Below are 21,496 nucleotides of genomic sequence, written 5' to 3'. Positions count from 1 at the left end.
ATCCCATATTTCATAAAAAGTCCTCAGCTTGCCGAGTGATGACTGAAAGTGTGTTTAACTATTAGTTTTGCTGAATGTAAAGTAAACATATAAGTGTGTGCAGTTTTTCTTCTTCTAAGAACAGTATGTATTATAAATGATGTAATAGACCAATATTCAAATATTTTCATATAATCTGGTTTCTGATTCGACACTGTACAAGTATACATGTAATATTAAATAATTACTCAAATATTTTGGAAAAAACTAAAGAAATCAGCCGTATTTATATCTCTTTATTTTTCTTTACTGTACGATTTATTTCATTAAGAGATCCTAGGCAGTTAACTTTATCTTTGTGAAGCCCACAATATAAGTTTCTTTGAATGTTGTTTTTTTCTAATTTTGCGCAAGGCTACACGACAGCTATCTGCGCTAGCCATCCCTAATTTAGCAGTGTAAGACTAAGGGAAAGGCAGCTAGTCATCACCACCCACTGCCAACTCTTGGGCTACTCTCTTAACAAGGAAAAGTGGGACTGATTGTCACATTACAACGCCCCCACGGCTGAAAGGGCAAACATGTTTGGTGTGACGAGGATTCGAACCCGCGACCCTCAGGTTACGAGTCGAGTGCCTTAACCACCTGGCCATTCCGGGCCATAACTTTCTTTATTGATATAAGTAAATATATTTTCCTACCCGCATCTTCCTGTTCTGCATTCTTGGCTGCATAAGAAAACAAATGTAATTACAACATAAGCACACAAAACAGAATACAACAACCGCTTTCATTATACACAGCACTAAAGGTCTTTTATTCAACCATTTAGAGTTTACAATCAGGTTCACTATCGTAGATTTGGTTCGTACTAAGTGATTTGACAATTGTTTAAACATACAAACCGATACATTTTATTGTTACAAGTTACAATTGAGTACTAACCTTCACAGCTACGAACTGATAACACTCTGTAACACAAATGTTATTCCAGGGTAGTATGTGTTGTTTTTTAATTGCTTATGTTGTAAAAGTACAGAAAATGTACAGAAATTTAGAAATTAACCTATTTTCTATGTAAAAACGGGCAAATTTGCACATTTTCATTTACATAAGGTCTGAATTAAACAACATATGGATCAAGATTTACATGTATTTATACTAAAGTTATACCAAAATGAACAAAAATGTTTAGAAGTGAGTAGTTTTACAAGATTTGCGACTATAATGTAAATCACTTTCACGTATCAGCCCCCAAATATAGTCTCCCATCGTGTTTTCTTTATACTATACCAGGTAACAAAAGCAAAGTTTGAGGGAAAAATAGGTCTTTTTCCATTTACTTTAGGCATAAGTAATTGGGAAATAGCACTTTCTGCCCAGGAACAAGAAAAAGTAAAAATGTTGTTACATAGTGTAATGAATGATTGATCAGGAATCAGGGTAGTGGTTGAGTCTGGTTAGAAACAAGTTAGAAAAGTACAATATGTCAATATTATACATCATTACTGAGAGGGTTTCTGTATTGACAACTTCTGTTTAATAGAGAGTGAGTGCTTTGTGAGCCATTAATGTTGTACCATAATTATCTACCATTAAAAATACATCCTGAAAGGACTGCACTTCTAGAGGCGAATGTGTAAAAGTCACCAATTTCATTATTTTCTTCTTGTGATGACACCGCAGTGCATTTTAAAAAATCACCTACACGTCATATCATAGACGCTACACTCAAACTGGTAATAGTATTAGATACCTGGCAGTTGGAAACAGAGAACTGTCAATGTTTTGTTCAAGGTAAAGATTACATTCAAGTAAAAAAAAAAAAAATGTAAAATCAGCACTGAAATATAATTCGTAAAAGAGGTTGTCATGCTAGATAACAAGCAAAACCAAATATATCTATATATCACATGTGATATCACAATGAAACTCCAATCCTTGTTTTGGGTTGTTTGTTTCTGGACCCACTCTACTATACATAATATTAACTGGCATTTGGAAAGACCCATCTAGATTTTGATATACTGTTTACTTTATTAATTGACCATCCTCTTTACCCATTATGTTTCTATAAAAAGATAAGTATTATGCGCATCGGCCGTTAACCTGTCTGACCAGTTTTACTGTTAATAATAAAATAACTTATATATGATATCCTTTAATTCTTAACTACTTCAATGCATCAGAAAGATACATATCAGATACTCGTGACACATTAAGAGAACGATGTTCCAGATCCTGTAATGTATCCATAACTACTTCCGATATCGTAGATCGTGCTTAGTTTTATGGTCTTAATTATGCACTATTTCTCGCCCGACAGCACAATCACCATTGTAATAAGGTTCAGTGAAGATAGTCTTACACCACATATTTCGACAAACTTTCCGCCGAGCCTCCACTATAGGAACACGTCGGTTTATAAATCACCTTTAAGCTTACAAAAGCCATTTGAATTTCAAATAAAGATATTGCTGTTACATCATCGACAAAGGCTATCGTAATTCCAGTTTCTTCCATTATCTTTCTCGTGAAAACAGTCGTTGATTTCGAGGACTTACTGGAAAACCGTGAGATCTTGATTGTGTGTTTTTCTCAACTTCAAATCCTTGTTTGTTGTTTTTTGAATGAAAGTTTGTGTCAGAGGGTTCTTTCTTTTTGGCTCCACAGTGTTTATCAATCTTACTATACAAACATTCTTCTTCAATAAAAGCTGTGACATAATCCTACAGTCATAAGTTTATCTTGTGCCGCATTGAGGTATGTCTCCGGATTACAACGCTAAAATCAGGGATTCGATTCCCCTCGGTGGGCTAAGCAGATAGCCCGATGTGGCTTTGCTATAAGAAAAAACACACGCCGCATTGAACTGTTGAATGTTGAAATACGTCGCGAACCAAATATCTTGGTATTAAACATGTCGCCGTTGTGCCACAGTTTGTATTTGTAGCGACGGTACACTATATAAGAATATGTAAGTTGTACTTAAAATGTGTCGTTAAACTTCTGTATACATATAGTTTCTCATGTTTAGTTTACATTGTTCACTATCGTAACATTTTTATTCAGTAGTAATTAATTAACAATATATACATACGACATTTAGGGTTGTTCTTGCACTTCCGCCGTTGTACAAGTTTCTTAGGACACTCAGCGCCTCCGTTTTGAGGATAAACCTCAATTCTTCTGTAACGTCTTTTCCGTGCTTTACCACAGGTAGCGCTGCACGAACTAAATTCTGACCATTCAGAAACCTGGCAGTCAATTACTTGCATACTGTTTTGGCTATAACCTCTGCTCGGTGACGTCGCCAGCGTATTTAGAGGAACTGGAAGTGAAATATTGGAAATAATTCTTATTTTGAAGCATTATAGATGGTATATTTATAAACTATGTAGGTCATATATAATATAGATGATGTATTAATAAATATTTGTCTTATATAGTACATACGATGTGTTAATAAACAGTGTTAGTTGAAAATAACATAGATGATTCATTGAAATATTAATGTTATTCAGAATCAATATAATTGATATATAACGAAATACAAAGTATTTCGAAGATATTGTCGATGACCCACTGATATAAACAATTCTTCTAATTTCTGAGAATGAAAAATGTAGAAGTAAAATTTCCTCAGACATTCTGTGAATAAGTATTCAAACACATCTTCTGTGAATAAGTATTCAAGCACATTTTCTGTGAATAAATATTCAAACAGACCTTCTGTGAATAATTATTCAGAGAGACATTCTGTGAATAAGTATTCAAACAGTATCTTCTGTCAAAACAAAGTACTCAAATATAAAAAAAAACGAACAGCTATAAACTATAACACAGAGATATGTATCTCGTTCTAGAAACGTTGTGAGCAGAATACAGTAGAATGAACTGTTGTTGGTTTTTTACATATTGTATGCACTGCATCTACCTTCGATTGCAGGTGAAGGTCTTCGCCAATAAGCCACAAGATACTTCAGAGCTGAGAGATTTCAGTGGTATTATGGGTAACGCATATAGTGTTAAGAAATACTGTGTATAGACCGTTTTGATGATTTTTGTTTTGTTTTTTATCTAAGAATGAAATATTCCAAAAAAAATTTCGTTTAGGAATGCAGACATAAAACATCGAACAATAAATGTTCTATTCATACTTAGTTAAAAGTCATTTGCTTTGAAAATATATAATAGTTCTTAAAATTTCTTAGACAAAAGGAAAACCAGTTGTAATAGATTCATACTTTTCCAAAATATTTAGTTATTAGATTAAGGTGATTTATATACAATAATAAATATATTTATTTATTATTATTAAAATAACCTTTGAGAGAGAAACCAGCATAAAGTGTTGATTTATTTGGGAATAAATATATTGTTAACTTAAACAATAAACAGAAATTAAACAACTGTAGTTTATTATAAATTTTGAAATAATTCAATTAATTATAATTAACAATGAATATCTTAACAACTCTAACGAGTGTGTAGTCATCTTGTAGAACCTATAAAAAAGCCAGAACTTCACTCGTGATATCATATTAATAAATATGAGATAAAAACTACAATCATTTTTCTTTATCCTGAAAGAATAACAAACAAAAAATCTACAATAACTTACAATATACGTATAATCTTAACAAATCTTAGTTCATAATACAATTCATGCAAAACAATAATAGGAAGAAAGTGAAAACTATGTCAACGTCTTTAAAAGAAAACATGCTTGTAACGTCCACAGATGTCAACAGAAGAGACTACAAGTGTCATAAACAACGAAACACAAACGTTTGACTACACTCGTAAGAATGTGATTACGTGTCTATTACACGTTTTTGTTCAAGAGTGTATTGGTAATTCCAGTAACTAACACTTGTGATTATTATTTCACTATAAAATAAACTTAATGAAAAGTATGCATAGAAATGTCATAACAACATGCGAGCAATCCCGGATGCACTGTCTACCAAGCAACTAAGCATGCCCGTGTTGTATGCACCACAATTAGAAATAAGAAGAGTTCTCACACACCACACATTTCTCCGTTTTCCAGTTGAATGAGGATATTGTCTATTTTGTATGTGAACTTTGACCTGAAGGAGTGAAGAAAGTCTAAAAAATTGGAGAAAAAAGAGGCGCAAACTTTAATCTTTGGCTAATACGGTAAGTTTTCTCTCGGGTTTTTTAGTTTGTTTGTTTGTGTAAGTGCAACTATAGAAAAAATTAAATATAAAATAACTTCGAATACAATTGATTTAAAAGAGAATGTACTTTGAAACCTCGCTAGAAAATATTTCATTTTCCATCAGAATCATGAAAGAATTTGTACCCCCTAATTATTAAAGAGATTAAAAACACCAGAATTCTCAATAAATATATAATCGAATCAAAACTGTTTGAAAGTTATAGTTGTGAGTTCACTTTACTTTTTATTATCCCTAAACTTCTCAACATAAGAACCATTCGGCACTACAGGCTGATTTGTTGTTGTTTGTTTTGTTCTTTTTTACAAGCCAATTTCACAAACTAGACTGAAATTAATATGCCGGATGTTCAATGAAGTACAGCCAAAACGTAACGTTAAATTGGTATCTACTAAACACTAGTCTGTTTGCTCTCATTGATGAAGGTGTGTTGTGACTTTCATGAGTATTTTTATTCTGGAGTTTCAGAAGTAAAGTTAGTAGTTAATAAAGCAACTAGTTAATACAATTAGAAAATGATTTTTTTAAGTTAAAAATAAGTCTAGTTTCTACGTTTTACACCTTTAAAATATTTGCTGAGTTCTATTTACGTTTACTTCAGTATAAAAATTATTTACTATCGACTTTCTCGGAAAGGAGTAATAATCAAGCAAAGTTTAAATAGTAGAATATAAGATGTAACAGCAGCAAGTACAACATTCGAGTACACCATTACTTCAAGATATATAAATGTAAGTTTTATAACATACCTCTTAGCATGTCTTCGCATGTTCTTCTACAATCAACATAGCTGTTGAAATTGTTCTTGTTGCCACGACAACCACCGTAGACAAATTGAACGCAAGACTGCTTATTTGTATCGTAATACCACCGTTTAAACAAACCTCGACAAGGGCCCATATCTTTCTGCATCGTGCAGATTTCTGAAAAGTGAAGAAAACATAAACGAAAATAAAGTTGATATAAAAAAAATTGTGTAGTCTCAATAACAACTTCAAAGAAAAAAACAGATCATCTCACTTATAGAGCTTCTATAACAAAATCAAGGTAGAATAGTTGAAGTTTTGCCTTGGAACATCGTACAAATATCTGTATCGTCTGCTTTTCAAACTCTATCTTTAAGGTTAGAACAAGTCACCAGAACAAATACACAAAACCTAACTAACTAAAATGAATCATGGTGTGTGTGTGTTTTTCTTATAGCAAAGCCACATCGGGCTATCTGCTCAGCCCACCGAGGGGAATCGAACCCCTGATTTTAGCGTTGTAAATCTGAAGACATACCGCTGTACTAGCGGGGGGCATGAATCATGGTTATATCTTAATGCCACTGTCTATATATTCTAATAAAACTTGAAACACTATACATTTTAATATTCATAAATTTATAAATACTCAAAATGTTGATCAATTTAAAATTTAATCAAGAAACTGCTCATGAAAAATTTGTGCAGAGAAAATGGAAAATGATCTGAAATTTGCATTATGTATATATATTCACCCATACGATCTAATATATTCCTAATTCTTAACTTTTTGCTTGCCGTGTTACATGTAAAACAAAAGAATATACATATTTCTATAAATATGATGCATTATGTAGGTGTGTTAGTACCAATCACTCAAGCTAACTGGTTAGATTACCATAATTTTAGTGTGGTAACTGGAAACTGTCTGACAGTAAACGTGATCTATCTAATTGTAAAATTTTCTATTAGAAAAGAATAATAAAAAGAGACCCTGAAATAGAGTACATTTTACAGTTTAATAGATTTTTTAACTTGAACTTAAAGACACAAGTGCTTACTCAGTTAACTGAATCAGTTGTTGCTTTCCACAAATCAGGGAATGTAATTAACATCTGATAAGAACAGTTTTCAAGATGTAAGTAACGAAACAGTTCTTGTCCCGAAATGTTAGGCTACTTATAAAATTTCTAAACAATAGGTAAAGTATCACTTCTCAGCGACGCTGTTGGACATATGAGCGTTTTATAATGTCAACTAATATTAGTCCTATTGAAAGGGGAATTTTTAAGTATGTCTTTTTAAAAGTGGGCATATATGTATGTATATATGTCATTGTGCTACGAGGTAATTAACATATACAATGCTACTAAAGGTAAGTTATAATCTACTAGAATTTTGTAGCTAGGCTTACAGTTACAAGGTTCCACACAGTTAATTAATATCCATAAATTATATTAAATATAATAACATCAGAGGTATGATCACTGAAAATATTTGACACAAAAGCTTGTTTACATGTTTATAATTCAACGTGTAACATAATAGAGTAAAAATTATGACATGCTGAATTTTACGGACATTACAATTAGATATGATACAAGATATTAACATACACTCAGTGGCCACTTTATTAGGTACATCTACATAGCACCGAATAGAGCCCACTTTTGCCTCCAGAACAGCCTGAATTCTTCGTGGCATGGATACAGCGAAGTGCTGGAAACATTCCTTGGGGATTTTAGTCCATGACGACTCGATAACATCACGCAGTTCCTGTAGATATGTCGGACACACATCCGTCCTGCGAACCTCCAGTTCCACCTCATCCGAAAGGTGCTCTATTGGATTCAGATCTGGGGAATGTGAAGGATATTGGAATACACTGAAATCTGCCATGTTTGTGGGACCAGCTTGAGATGATGCGTGCTTTGTGACATGGCGCATTATCCTGCTGAAAGTAGCTATTGGAAAACAGGTAGACTGTAGCCATAAAGGGATGCGCATGGTAAGCAACAATGCTCAAGTACGCTGTGGCATTCAAATCATGCTAAATTGGTATTAAGGAGCCTAATGTGTGCTAAGAAAATATTCCCCACGCCATTACACCACTACCAGCAGCCTATACTGTTAACACAAGGGACGATGGAGCCATGGATTCATGCTGTTTACGCCAAATTCTGATCCTACCACCTGTATGCAGCAGAAATCGAGATTCATCAGACCAGGTGATGTTTTTCCAATCCTCAGTTGTCCAGTTTTGATGATCCGGTGTCCACTGTAGCCTAATCTTCCTGTTATTAGCTGACATGAGTGAAAGTAGGCGTGGTCTTCTGCTGCTGTAGCCCATCCGCTTTAGAGTTCGACGCGTTATTCGTTCAGAGATGCCCTTCTGCACACCACTGTTGTAAAGAGTGGTTACTTCAGTATTTGTCGTCTTCTTGTCAGCTTGAACGAGACTGACCATTCTCCTCTTACCTCTCTCATTAACAAGATGTTTTGCACACAAAACTGCCACTCACTGAATGTTTTTTTTTTCTGTTTTTTTGCATCATTCTCTGTAAACTCTAGCGACTGTAGTATGTGAAAATTCCAGGAGGTCAGCAGTTTTTGAGATGCTGGAACCGCCACGTCTGGCACTAACAATCATTCCACGGTCAAAGTCGCTTAAATCACGAATCTTCCCCGTTCTAATGTTTGGTCGAACAACAACTGAACCTCTTGATCGTGTCTGCATGCTGCATATACTGAGTTCCAGCCACATGATTTGCTGTTTGGCTGTTTGCGTTAAAGAGCAGATGTACCTAATAAAGTGGCCACTGAATGTATATCATAGTTACCAGTACTGAACACGACGCTAAAACTTTACACAATATATAATATTTATCAAAAACAGGGACTTGCCCTAAAAATACTCTACATGTGTTTTTAACAACTATTTATTTGTAATATCTTAACATTGTATTCATTTTACTGGTAAATAGATACGAGTGTCGTTTTTTAAGTTATTTACTGAATATTTACTAGTGAATACCAGTACTCACCCTTTGCATCAAGAAGATGAGAGATACATGTCGGGTTTTCTGCTTCGCATGTTGTTTTCTGCATGAGTTCTGTGTTACAGAAAGCGAGTGCCGAGGGGATCAAGTAAAGTCGAGTGCGAAACTTCATACCCCTCCCGCAGGTGACTGTGCAGGGGGACCACCCAGACCACTGGGTCACAGCACACTTGGTGTTTATCTGAATGTACAGAATATTTTCTACAGTTCTGTATTATGCTACATCACATATTTAAATTGTCTTTGTGCTTATTAGTAAGTCAGTCGTGAAAGTTATTTCAACATATAACTTTCGCCTATTGTGGCGACGCTTGTGAAAAATATATTAAAATATTCACCGCCATGTTTAGCAACATCTTTGCAAACGTCTAATCACTAATTAATTTCTATTTATTTTAAAATCTTTTAATCTACTTTTCGGCTACTAACCTAATGTTTTACTTCATGGGAGACCTGAAAAGGCCTGGGTGGCTGCACATTGCCTTTCTAAAAAAGAAAACACGGGTTCGGATCCCCGTTCCTTCCATCACACGTAGTTCCTCTCAAGATTCCCCATGGGACAGTATCAGATGAGCAGTTAAAAATACTTTAAGTTAATGTCAAAGACTGCTTTTATTGTTGGATGATTCGTGAAAAGCAGTTGCATCTGCTGTTAGATAACTTGTAAATGTACGTTGATTGAGTACGAACTTCATAAAATAAATATTCCAGTACAATAACCCATAATGAAAGAACTAGCACAAATAATCATCAAATAAATTGGGTAACTTTCAAAGTCTCAGAGACTTGAGAGTTTTCGAATAGTTGACTACTGTTTTTCAGGAGTAAAATTAATTCCTTTATCATGCTGCTCTTCCACGTTCACAAAATAGCTTGATTTACGTTTAATAAGTTAATTAAGAACAACATTTTATTCTAGTGGATCTCAGTTACAAACATTAAAAGAAGTACTCATTTTTAAGCCTTACCTTACAACTGTTAACTTCCATGCATGTTCCCTTTTCCACTAAATTTTCCCGACAAACCTTGCGAGCAACTATATTCATGTAGTGTCTGCGACGAGTTCGTGCACCAGTCCCACAACTTATGTTACACGGTGTCCACTCACTCCAGTCACTTGTTTGACAACTCACGTTACTACCAGTTCAGAAATACTTTCATGAATAACATGTTAAACAGTTCAAATATGGATTAAGTGTTCTTTAATCAACGATTTAGACAGTGTATTCAAGATAAAACAAAGGTGAAAACGGATGCCAGTTGCCTTATATATGTAGCAGAAGGGTTTTAATAAAAAAAATTAAAAGGTTAAAGTGATTACTTTTCCAATGTCTTCCAACTTCAAACATGCCAATCGTTAATTAAATAAAGAAACAAAATGTTCTTTCTTTATTCCTCTAATATTCCTAAACTGTCTAATCCTCAACCATTTTTTGTATTTTTGAGACGAGGATTGGATTACCTCTACCCTTTTATCTAAACTTGCTGTCAAAGGAAATTCGTCTAAAGTTAATGTCGATTCTCTTTGCCATTTCAACAGACGAATTTCATGTCTGTTGATCCCTTGAAAATGGTCTCAAGAGAAACCTGTGGCTTATCAACATGTTGACTTACCATATGGGAAATCTTCTTTGAAACTCGCCAGTTGTACGTTCTCTCGTCGATATATTTCCAAAGACCATAATGAGAGATGACTTTAACTTGGACAAATTTTCCTTTTCATTCTATATACAACATCACAGAACCCTTCCAGCTTCTACTCATATTCAGAGATCATCCGCTCTTATAACGTGGAATATACAGCAATAAAATGACAGAAATGTGAAATACAGTATTTTTAGAATTTACACCATAACGATATTTAATCGTATCACTGGCTGATTTACGTTTTTATTGATTAAAGTCATGTATAGCATCAATGAGTTTCCCTAGTCTCATTGCATACTCTGTTAAGTGACGGTTCTCAGGTCGTGAGTGCAGAAATTCCAATAACACCTTAAGTTGTTTTTTTTACAAACAAGTTATGCTAATGCGTTGCTTTTAGCTTTAGTTATCACTGTTCAATAACCCAAATCTTTGTAATGTTCATCCACATAACTGTCTAACTAATTTGTACAGTTATGCCTTTCTACCATTTCCTCAGAAGATGGATGAAGGTTGCTGTTCTGGTCTCTTTGATTTTAATATTTGACACATTCTGCAAACAACACTGATACAGTGTTCTGCTTCTGATGTGAAAAAGTTCCAAATCTTGAAATAAATTAACAAAATGACTAGCTTTTATGCTTGTAAACATTTTTGTTATTAAACCAACTGTTCTCTTATTCTCCACGTTACCTTCTTAACATTTGAGTAACCTGAATGTGATGGAGTGATTATTTTTGTAGTTAATGTGGAAATATCAACTAAAGTAACAACTCTTTGTTTACTTATATATTCCCATTTTTGATATAACAGGTTTACTTCTTTTACCTACAAATAATCTTACTGTATCCTCTTTAGTTTTGTCTTTGTGCTGTACTGAATCACCATCTGATACGAAAATACTTCTGAATCATCTCTGCTTCACATAATGTTTTATTTATTGTTGTTTTTTTCTTTTACTGGGAATTTTTAGTTGAGTACTGGATCAAAATAATTCATCAACTGAGGATAGTACATCGTTTACATTGTTAATTCTGAGAGCAGATGTTTAATTCATTTTTTATATTTTACTATACTTCCATCAGTAAAAGATGATGTTCGTATATTATTTGTTCTGACGATCCCATACTATCTGGATAGTAATTTTAATTCTTTGTAGTATTATGCTAGAGGTAGGAAATTAGGATCTGACTATATTTTTTGTTAAAACCAATACTGAGATTCATTTCACAAGTTTTAAAAAATGAAATTTCGAAATGTGTTCTTAATCTTTTTTTAAGGCATGTGTAGTGGCCATTTTGAAATCCAAACTGATCAATAGGTGTTATCTATTTTTCTATTTATCTTCAGTTTTAAGATGCTTAGAAACAACATTTCAGTATTATCTCCCATTTTGGTTTCAATGAATATTAATAGTAGTTTCTCAGTGTACCATAAATCTTTGAAATCAATGTTTTGATCAAAATACTTTTGGCAATGAACAAAATATTCACCAATTCACACAAAATAAAAGAAGGATACTGTATTACTCAGGAAGTCATTTCACTTATAATGCTTCATCAATAGGTATTCCAATAAAATGTTAGATGGAGAAATACAGTGTGATATACTTGCCAGAGATGTTAATTCTCTGGTGAAGTAAAAAAATTGGAACCCAGCAGTTTCTTCCAAAGATTCCATTATCCATATCTGACCCATTGAAGAAAATGAAGCTGAAAATGTACCCTTACGTGACAACATAAACCAAAAGAAAACTGGGCAACCAGGTTATTGGGTTATTGATTTAAGGGAAGAAAGTGCATTGCTTACACGATTTATGTTAGTGCACAAAGTCAAACCAGATATGATAGATCTATCAGATAATTTAGGATTATACATTCACAGAAGCAACGTGATCACTTTTCACAGAGGATGGGTTGCTTTACATTCCCACTGATAACAGCTCAAATTGACACGTTAGCTCATTAAAGACATCTGGTTAGCAGAAACTAACTTAATGAATTACCTACCATAGATGTTGCAGCTTAAGCTCAAATGGTATGATAAGAAAACTGAGCAATGTTTGGTAATAGATGTATTTCCAACATTTAGCGAAGCCATGAACTGTTAATAACGGCTGAGTTTTCTGTAACTACTTTGTTAAAATATTCCTTAAAGAACAAACATGCATAAAAAGAGCAAAGGAAATGCCACCATTTAATTTCCTTATAATAGAGGAAGAAAAAAAGACCACCATGAAAACATTACTTTCTCACATTGACACCAAATATCAACTGGTATTAAAAAGAATCGAGCGAAAACAATGCAAGTACTTGAGTTTTAAAAAATAGTCTAAAACTATGTATCTTATGCTACAGCTAACTAATTTGATTCTAAAATATTTTAGAAAAGCATGGTAAATTAAAGAAAACTCTATTCCACTAGTTAAATATATTTATAAACTTTAACCTAATGTCGCTATATTTATGTTAACTCAGTAGCTTACCCTTCACAAACAATATTACAAACTTTATTTTCTACTAGTTTCGTAACACATTCCATTTTCCGGGCATTTTGTTCATTTATGTAGGTTCTGGTTCTCAGCTGTGATCCATGTCCACACGAAACACTACACGGAGTATATTCTGTCCACTGTGATACCATACATTCAGTCAGGTTAGGGTAGAGCGGATCTTCTCGAAAGGCAACTAAATACAATTTCACTTACATTACTATAAGTAACCTGTTGTTAATACTTTCATTACTATGAGTAACCTGTGTTTAATACTTACATCACTATGAGTATCCTGTTGTTAATACTTTCATTATTATGAGTAACCTGTTGTTAATACTTACATAACAATGAGTAACCTGTGTTTAATACTTACATCACTGTGAGTAAGCTGTTGTTAATACTTACTATATTAAGACGTTTTAATCATCTTTGAAACTTCTTTAGTTTCAAGATATGGTAAAATGTTTAACATTCTTTTACACAGAAGTTAGAGATTTAGCGGTGAAACAAAAACAAATCCTATCTTTACGCATGTAAAGATGTAGTTTTTAAAAATGACAAAGGGGAGTAAGAGTCTGTGATCCTTATGTTATTGTTCCATCTGAACTCATTGGATGGCGCCTCCAAAGACCAGAACTTCAGTTTTATTCCCGAAGTAAAACTCGAGACGAAGACATTAAAAGTGTTAATTTTAAAAGCACATGTGTATGTTCATCACCAAAATATTTTAGCGTTCAGTGCTAATGTAAATAATCAAGACTAAAGCACACACTTTCAAGTAGTTTAATAAATACAACAAAGCAGTTTTGATTGTGTCAAGAAATGCGTCATTTACAACATACACGTTTATTTCATAAACTTGTTTTATGAAGTAATTTAGAACTTGTTTGCGTTCTAAGTGCTTTTGAGTACAAAATAGTTAACTCTCAGTATGAACAGTAACGGTGCATATTAAGTACAATTGATAGAACAGTATTGATATGTTTTCAATACAATCAGTAGGACAGTAATAGTGCTTTTACGTACAATCAGTAGGACAGTAATAGTGCTTTTACGTACAATCAGTAAAATAATAATGGTGCACTTTAAGTATGCTAAACAACATTTTTGTTGTGTATACAAGATCTACAAAATCTTTTACTGCCTTAACAACGAATGAAACAATATAAGTTTCACAGGTCGAAACTCTAATTCTTTAAAAACTACAATCTGTGTTATTTTTATCGAAACAAAATGCTTCATTAATACGAAAATATAATTACAAAATCTTGGTTGTAAAAATATATATATATATACAAATCTTACACAGCTAAAAAATAAAAAGGTAGGAAAGCAAGTCACTGTATTAGAAATATTATTTACACGTTTTCTTATGCACATGTGTAACAATGGAATAAACAACACTCGGTCCACTTTCAAATACACATTCAACAATGCGACACTCGGTTCATTTTCAAGCACGCATTCAACAATGCAACATGTGGTTTATTTTCTTAAGCAAGCATTCAACAATGCGCAACTCTGTTCATCACGAACTTTCAACAACGCAACACTCGGTTCATTTTCGTCGGTACATAAAATGCGATAGGAGTAACTACTATTTTGTAGGATTTTGTTTATCGTTTCTCCTAAAGTTATTGTGAGACAATAAAAGACAATCTATTATTCAATAACAAATAGAATAGTAACATTAAAATCCTAAAGTTGTAACTTTCAGTAAAAAATATAAAATGTTGATATTTACCAACAGCTTCAGAGCTCACACCAGTATTAATGACGTAAGAGAAAATGTTGAAATGACTAATGTTCGAAGTCCAACCGAAACTTTTAAAGGGAACTGGCACTTGGTTCAAGTCATTCTTTTTATCGAATGACAAAACATATGTTTGTAATGAGCAACTACTTTCAAAGCACTTTCAGTAGTGGTTTGAGAACGTTTGGATTAAAACAGTGGTTAAACTAAGGTTTTGAAAGAGTTGGAACTTTCTTTTTGACTCATTTTTATGTTCCCAACAGAAGACCAGGAACGCTAATAGCCCGAATCCTAAAGACGCGAGACTATGTTCTGGACTATTAAACCAGAGTATTACCTCTGTGGTAAAGACAAATGTAGAGAAAGTAAGAACACTGATTAGAAACATCTTTCACGATAAGACCGAGAATGTAACTCTATATATTACACGGTAACTAATCTATTTGAAAAATCGTTAACAAAATGCTTCCCTGTGTATTTTCTAGAAAAAGATCGTAGATAATTAGACAGAGAAACTGTAAACTTTAGTCATAAATAAATACTGCAAAATATGACACACCTGCTGTCTGTTGCGTTTTACCAAATCATATATATATATATATATATACTTGTATTTCAAAAAATGGAAATAATTTACTTTAATAATTACCGAAAAACATTGTACAGTTTTTCTCTAAGTTAACAATAAATATTTAAAAAACGTGAAAAACATACACATATAGAAAATCTCGTAACAGACAGGTATGTATATCATGGCCTCCATGGCTTGATAACAGAAAGATATATGTACCATGAGTTCCATTAGTAACAGACAAGTGTGTATATCATACGTTTCATGACTCAATCAAGAAATAAAATCATTTCTACCTAATAGCTCAATACTTCAACTTACCCTGTTCATATTCAGTTTCGGTATTAGTCTCATATGTGCTTGATTCAGGACTCGAAGTTTCAACACATGGTTTTTCATAAATCCTTTGTCGCGTAATTATTAACCTTGCAACAGGTTTCATGGGAACTCCAGAAGGGTCATAGAAAGGTGACTCTGGGCTACTAGGGTCACTAGAAGTGATTCTCTTGATTCTCTCTTGAGGTAATGTTGGAGATGAATCAGACTGTAAGGAATATAGGCCGTGTCGATTAAGTTATTATGTTGTCTGGAATTAACGAGAACGTACCTGCTATTGCTATTTTTCGAATTTCCCAGTAAAGCTCTCTCTTGATATGAATATATATTTATATTCCAGGCGTGGCCATCTGATAAACGTTTCTAGAACTGTAGACCATAAAGTTACGGGTTCGCGTCTCCTTATCCCCAAAACACATTCTGCACTGTGGTACTGAGGGTGAGCTATAACAGTGATAGTTAAATCTCACTACTTGATCAGATATAAGTGTGGTCCAGGAGTTGCCGATGAGTGTTCTTGATAGCTGCTATCCTTCTTGAATATCAGTTCAAAATTAAGAAAAGCTAATTAAGCACCTCTAGCCCTCGAAACTAGTCAAACTACACATATATATAATTACTTGAAATCGTCGGTACTTAATGAAACTACACGATCACAGAATTTTAGAAAAAATGCAATTGCATGTTTCACAAAATCTTCATATATTCACGTCCCTGGTTCCGCCAGTAAATTATCAGATGATGATTTTACTGGAAAAACCAGAGTCGTGAATATACGAAGTTTTTGTGAAACGTATAGTTATCTTTGTTTTTTCTTCAATTCTGTAATATATAAATATTATTTAAGTTTAAATGTATTCAGCTTATGTGTTTAATTAAAGTTAATATTTAAGAAAAATAAAACTAAAATAATTAATAGTACTCGGATAATATACTCTTTAATTTTCGTTTTAAAATTTGCAAAGAAATAAAAGTAAAATCCGAGCAAGATCCAGCCCTTTGTTATCGATGCTACAGAGTTTTGGTTCGATTCCCGCTCTGACACACTTACATTGAGTCAGAAGCACTGATCCCACTTCTCAGATTAATGCAATATTGTTCGCATTTAGAAACACGTATTCAGAAAAATACATGAAATTATTTATTTATTTATCACTTTCCAATTTGTAAATAATACTGGCAGTTTCAAACTTCAAAACTGTTTCTGTTTTGATTTTGAAATTAAATTTTTAAAATATTTTTTATCCGTAGAATGAAGTTGCTATGAAACCATTGTCAAGTAAAAAATCGTGGTATTGAGAAATTGTTAAAATACAACTCAATTTATTGTTAACTTATGAAATGCATTAGAAACAGTAAAATACATTGAGTATTTACATTTGAAATGCTTAAGAAATTTGAAAATTAAATGAGAGTCATTCATTTTCCTTTTATGAAATAGTGATACAATTTTAAACTTACTAAATAGGATAATCCGTCGTTTATTCCGGCATCCCAAGGATAAAGATTCATAATTTTGTTGGCCACCCAGGAACAGTTCTTCAAGCACAACTCCAGAGCACTCACCCCGACTAGCCAATCAGGACTCGGGCTTAGCTTACTCAGTAGTGACATCAGGTGGTGTCTTTTGTCTACTCGAAATACAGCAAACGTTTTCCCGTTTAAATTTGGATACCGTAGCCCCCTTGCTTTGATGATGGTTCGGATTTTTTCTGACTATGCAGAGAAACATGATGAATAGGTAGTAAGCAAGATATAATATATATGTGACTACATTTAACTAAAGTATCATTAAAACTTTACACTTTTTATGATATAAAACACACAGGTGGTTTTCCTATGGACAAAATTATATTATTAGAATATTTTTATACTACAATTGAATCTATTTTATACAGATTTCTATTCGTAACTACTGGTACTAATTTAGAAAGAAAAAAACCAACATATAATCTACACGACAAGTATTTGTTGTTGTTGTTTTAGAGTTATCCCTCAAAGCTAGACAAGTAGTGTTTGATGTTGAACTGATAAATTAGAGAGTGTTTTATCTTACAGCGTCAGTTTCTATTTCTTGGACAGATCGTCATTCTCACACTGAAGCTATAGTTACAAAGCGTGGAACGTGTTTTGGGCAACGGGATTGAAATCGTGAATGCTAAGATTTACGGTTCGTGCACGTCCATTCAGTTCATATATACAGAGAGAGAGATAGTGAGCTTTATCAAAAAAATTGAGAAATATCGATAGCCAGACATATTTTTATTGTTCATTGATACCATAATAAAATAAACCATACAATAGAATAAACCCACAATTTATCTTAATGTGAGAATTTTCATAACGGTTCCTTTTGTGTAGCATAATATTTATTGGAGCTTATATTCTTTGCAGCCTCACTCATCACGAATTTTGCTTGAAGAAAAGACCAGAATAATAACTACTAATGATCTTATTAACTCAGAGTAACCTTTCTATGACTTTCTGGAACTCCCTAGCAGCCAGTAGCTAGACCAATAATTAGGAAACATGTGCATCACGTGGGCAGAACTTGCGAGACCTGAGCCAATCACAGATGATACAGACTCTAAAACTAGATATACAATCAAAGGAAGTTGTCGTGATATTGTACCGTTACCTATAATAGTAGACAGGCGATAAACTTAAGGACACCAAACTACTAGGCCTTGCCTGGTCTCTTCCTGACAAACAGATACAATTTGGTAAATTATCATCACTTTCACAGACAAGAAAACCCTGACGCTCCCATAACCGGTCGTACTTTTCATTGCAATGTTTTATGTTGCAATTTTACATGTAATTACAACATAACTTGAGGGGCTAATATATCTAACATCTGTCTCGTGGTATAAAGAAACAAATACCTCAGTTTTGAGTTCAGATTCAAGCTTCTTGGCTGACCCCAGTTCCACTAATTGACGTACACCCTCAGTAGCATAACCGCCGTATTCCCACATACGGAAGTCAGCTGTGTGTGAAGAACCAATGATATCCAAGAATTCTGTCAGCCATTCATCTGAAACACAGCCATAAATTGAACTAATTAGGGTTAAAGGAGGATACACAATGGTTTTGTTATCTTCTTTATTTTCTGATAACTATTGTTATTGTTAATGTCAAAAATCATCTTATATGCAAACATCTTAACCGGTTAAATATTTGAATACAGACTTATAGTTTTAATAAACAGTGTTCACGTGTAAGATATATTTGGATATAAACTGTTTATACGTAAAGTATGTTTCTATATAAATTATAGAAAGTATGTTTCAGGTTTATGAATAGAAAAAGTAACAATAAACAGAAATACAAAAGTCCAAAAAACATAATCGACACGATCAAAACACGGCCTGAACAAACATTGAAAGGACTTTACTATGTGTGTGTTTTCTTATATTAAAGTCACATCGAGCTATCTGCTGGGTTTATCGAGGGGAATCAAACCCCTGATTTTAACGTTGTAAATTCATAGACTTACCACTGTACCAGTATCATAATGTTTGGTGTAGAAATAATCTTCGTTATTTTATCATTACCATGAGCGATAAATAAACCCGATACACGTGTTTTATAATGGAAATTTAAATAACGTTTTGTTTTATGCCCCCCGCTAGTACAGCGGTATGTCTCCGGATTTACAACGCTAAAATCAGGGGTTCGAGTCCCCTCGGTGGGCTGAGCAGATAGCCCGATGTGGCTTTGCTATAAGAAAAACACACACAAACACATTTGGTTTTATATGCAACAACAATTGAAGAACAAATGCTTCTAATTTGTCACTACACCTGAATAAATAACTATAGAAACCTCGTAGAAGTTACAAAGCTATAGGCATCGGTTAGGTTGATACTGTTTTGTTAAAAGACTTATGATTCTATACAGAAGAAAAACTTAATTCTAAGCTTAAAACACAATTTTAATAAAGAAGTGACGCGCATTGTACTTTACAAGTTATTTGAAGTATTACATATTATAATTTATACAGGACGAATCTCAGATTCATTAAATTGCGAACTTTTGGTATTACGAAAAGTGGGATTGACTGTCACATTATATCGCTCTCACGGCTGAAAGGGCAAGCATATGTGGTGTTACGGAGATTCGAACCCGCCACCCTCGGATTACGAGTCAAACGCCTTAACTCACCTGGCAATGCCGGGCCTTTATGATGTCAAACAGCCAGAAATTTTAATTTTAATTTAGAAGTTTTTTGAATTTCGATACTATCAAATTTATGATATTTGCCAACACGACTGACACATACTGTTTTCTTTCTTAACACAAATATCTTTTAATATACAAACAATAATACAATTTATAATAATGGTTATTACAAATAATGATTTATATACAAAAGTTTTACAAACTTACATATAATACTGAATATTATATCCGTTCTGGAACTGAATATTTTATCAACGATCAACGTCCATGACGAGCAAATTAATTCTGAGTTGATACTATTACACCTCGCTTAAGCTAATTAGCTTGGCTGGCCTCACGTCACTGACATTTTACCAATGAAGATATTTATTATCCTCGTGAAAATACTAACGTTCGAAGTTAATTCACTGAAATTGAACAGTTTATAATGTTCGAAATCTATAAACGTTCCTAGTCAAATTCTGTAGTTTTCTGATTAATAAGTGTTAATCACAGTTATAGGTTCCGAAGCTTATAATATACTGACTATAACTGACCAATATTAATAATTGTCTTAGTGGATTGGTTATATATATTAAGGTAAGGTTCTAGAACGTTCAACAATGTTCGAAAACACACAAACCACACATTATTGATTCTTGCTTTCGAGAATCTTCTACAAATTTATAGAACAAGCAAGACTTGCGCAATACACATCCAACAATATACGTCAAATACATCAAACTGAAACATATGTACATAGTAAAATAAACGTGTAATGCTACAGAAGATTTCCTTTGAACAGCAATTTGACGTTGAAATTCGTTTATAAGATTAATTATTATCTAGACGTCTTGAAATTTGTTTAAATGGCATCTGAAACATGACAGCATTTCTTTCCTGGTTGTTATTTTTAGTACAAATATTCATTTCAACAACGGTCCTCAGAATTATGTTTACTACTTTTCTTTTGATGTGGTTTGGTATAGACAAGATGTTCTTTTCACTACTTCATCAATAAGCTAGTTTGTATCTTCTACAATTGTTTTCTTAGTAGAGCAAAAAACCTCGTACTGAAGAATAGCGACAAATGAAAAGTATTGGAAATACTTTATATAAGCAAGAAGCTCCAATAGATTAATTTAATATACGATAAAACAACAACAACGAAACGTTTTAGTTTCTTTTCTATGTGAATAAGGAATAGAACTAAAGGCTTTCATCTAATTCTGAGAATTACGTGACTTATGCTATACAAATATGGCTTCGTACGTTTACACAAATAAATCTCATTTCATTAAACTTTTTTGATATAAAAGTACTATTGAACACAATGGTTTCACCTTATCATCTAAACGTTTAATTTCCGTCATGTTTGAATCTTGTATAACTAGTCAAAAGCAACAATATAGGTTTTTGCTGTTTTGATTACGTTCTTGACTGAAAAAGCGATATGGTAAAGATATGTTAGTACCAAACAAGGTGACTAGCATAAATACGGAAGAATTCATAAAAAATCGACCTGTATCTCTAATTTTTACAA

The 21,496-nt window shown here is 33.1% G+C and overlaps 1 protein-coding gene across 3 annotated transcripts in view; it reads right to left on the bottom strand.

Annotated features, from left to right (window-relative positions):
• Window positions 1-21,496, bottom strand: part of LOC143232493 (spondin-1-like) — a 481,016-nt gene that overhangs the window by 399,393 nt on the left and 60,127 nt on the right. For 2 of the 3 annotated variants that reach the window (XM_076468040.1, XM_076468039.1), the window contains exons 6-14: window positions 18,675-18,826; window positions 17,251-17,505; window positions 15,775-15,997; window positions 13,121-13,322; window positions 9,960-10,128; window positions 8,977-9,172; window positions 5,936-6,109; window positions 3,080-3,310; window positions 681-707 (exon numbers count right to left, since the gene is read on the bottom strand). In XM_076468040.1, coding sequence (XP_076324155.1) covers window positions 681-707; window positions 3,080-3,310; window positions 5,936-6,109; window positions 8,977-9,172; window positions 9,960-10,128; window positions 13,121-13,322; window positions 15,775-15,997; window positions 17,251-17,505; window positions 18,675-18,826 — 1,629 coding nt within the window. The remainder of the gene's footprint in view (window positions 1-680; window positions 708-3,079; window positions 3,311-5,935; window positions 6,110-8,976; window positions 9,173-9,959; window positions 10,129-13,120; window positions 13,323-15,774; window positions 15,998-17,250; window positions 17,506-18,674; window positions 18,827-21,496) is intronic. The other variant, XM_076468041.1, reaches the window with a different exon arrangement.

Source organism: Tachypleus tridentatus, chromosome 11 (genome assembly GCF_004210375.1).
Source record: "Tachypleus tridentatus isolate NWPU-2018 chromosome 11, ASM421037v1, whole genome shotgun sequence".
NCBI lineage: Eukaryota > Metazoa > Arthropoda > Merostomata > Xiphosura > Limulidae > Tachypleus > Tachypleus tridentatus.
The sequence above is the reverse complement of the archived record's forward strand: the minus strand, read 5'-3'. Positions and strand labels throughout refer to the sequence as shown.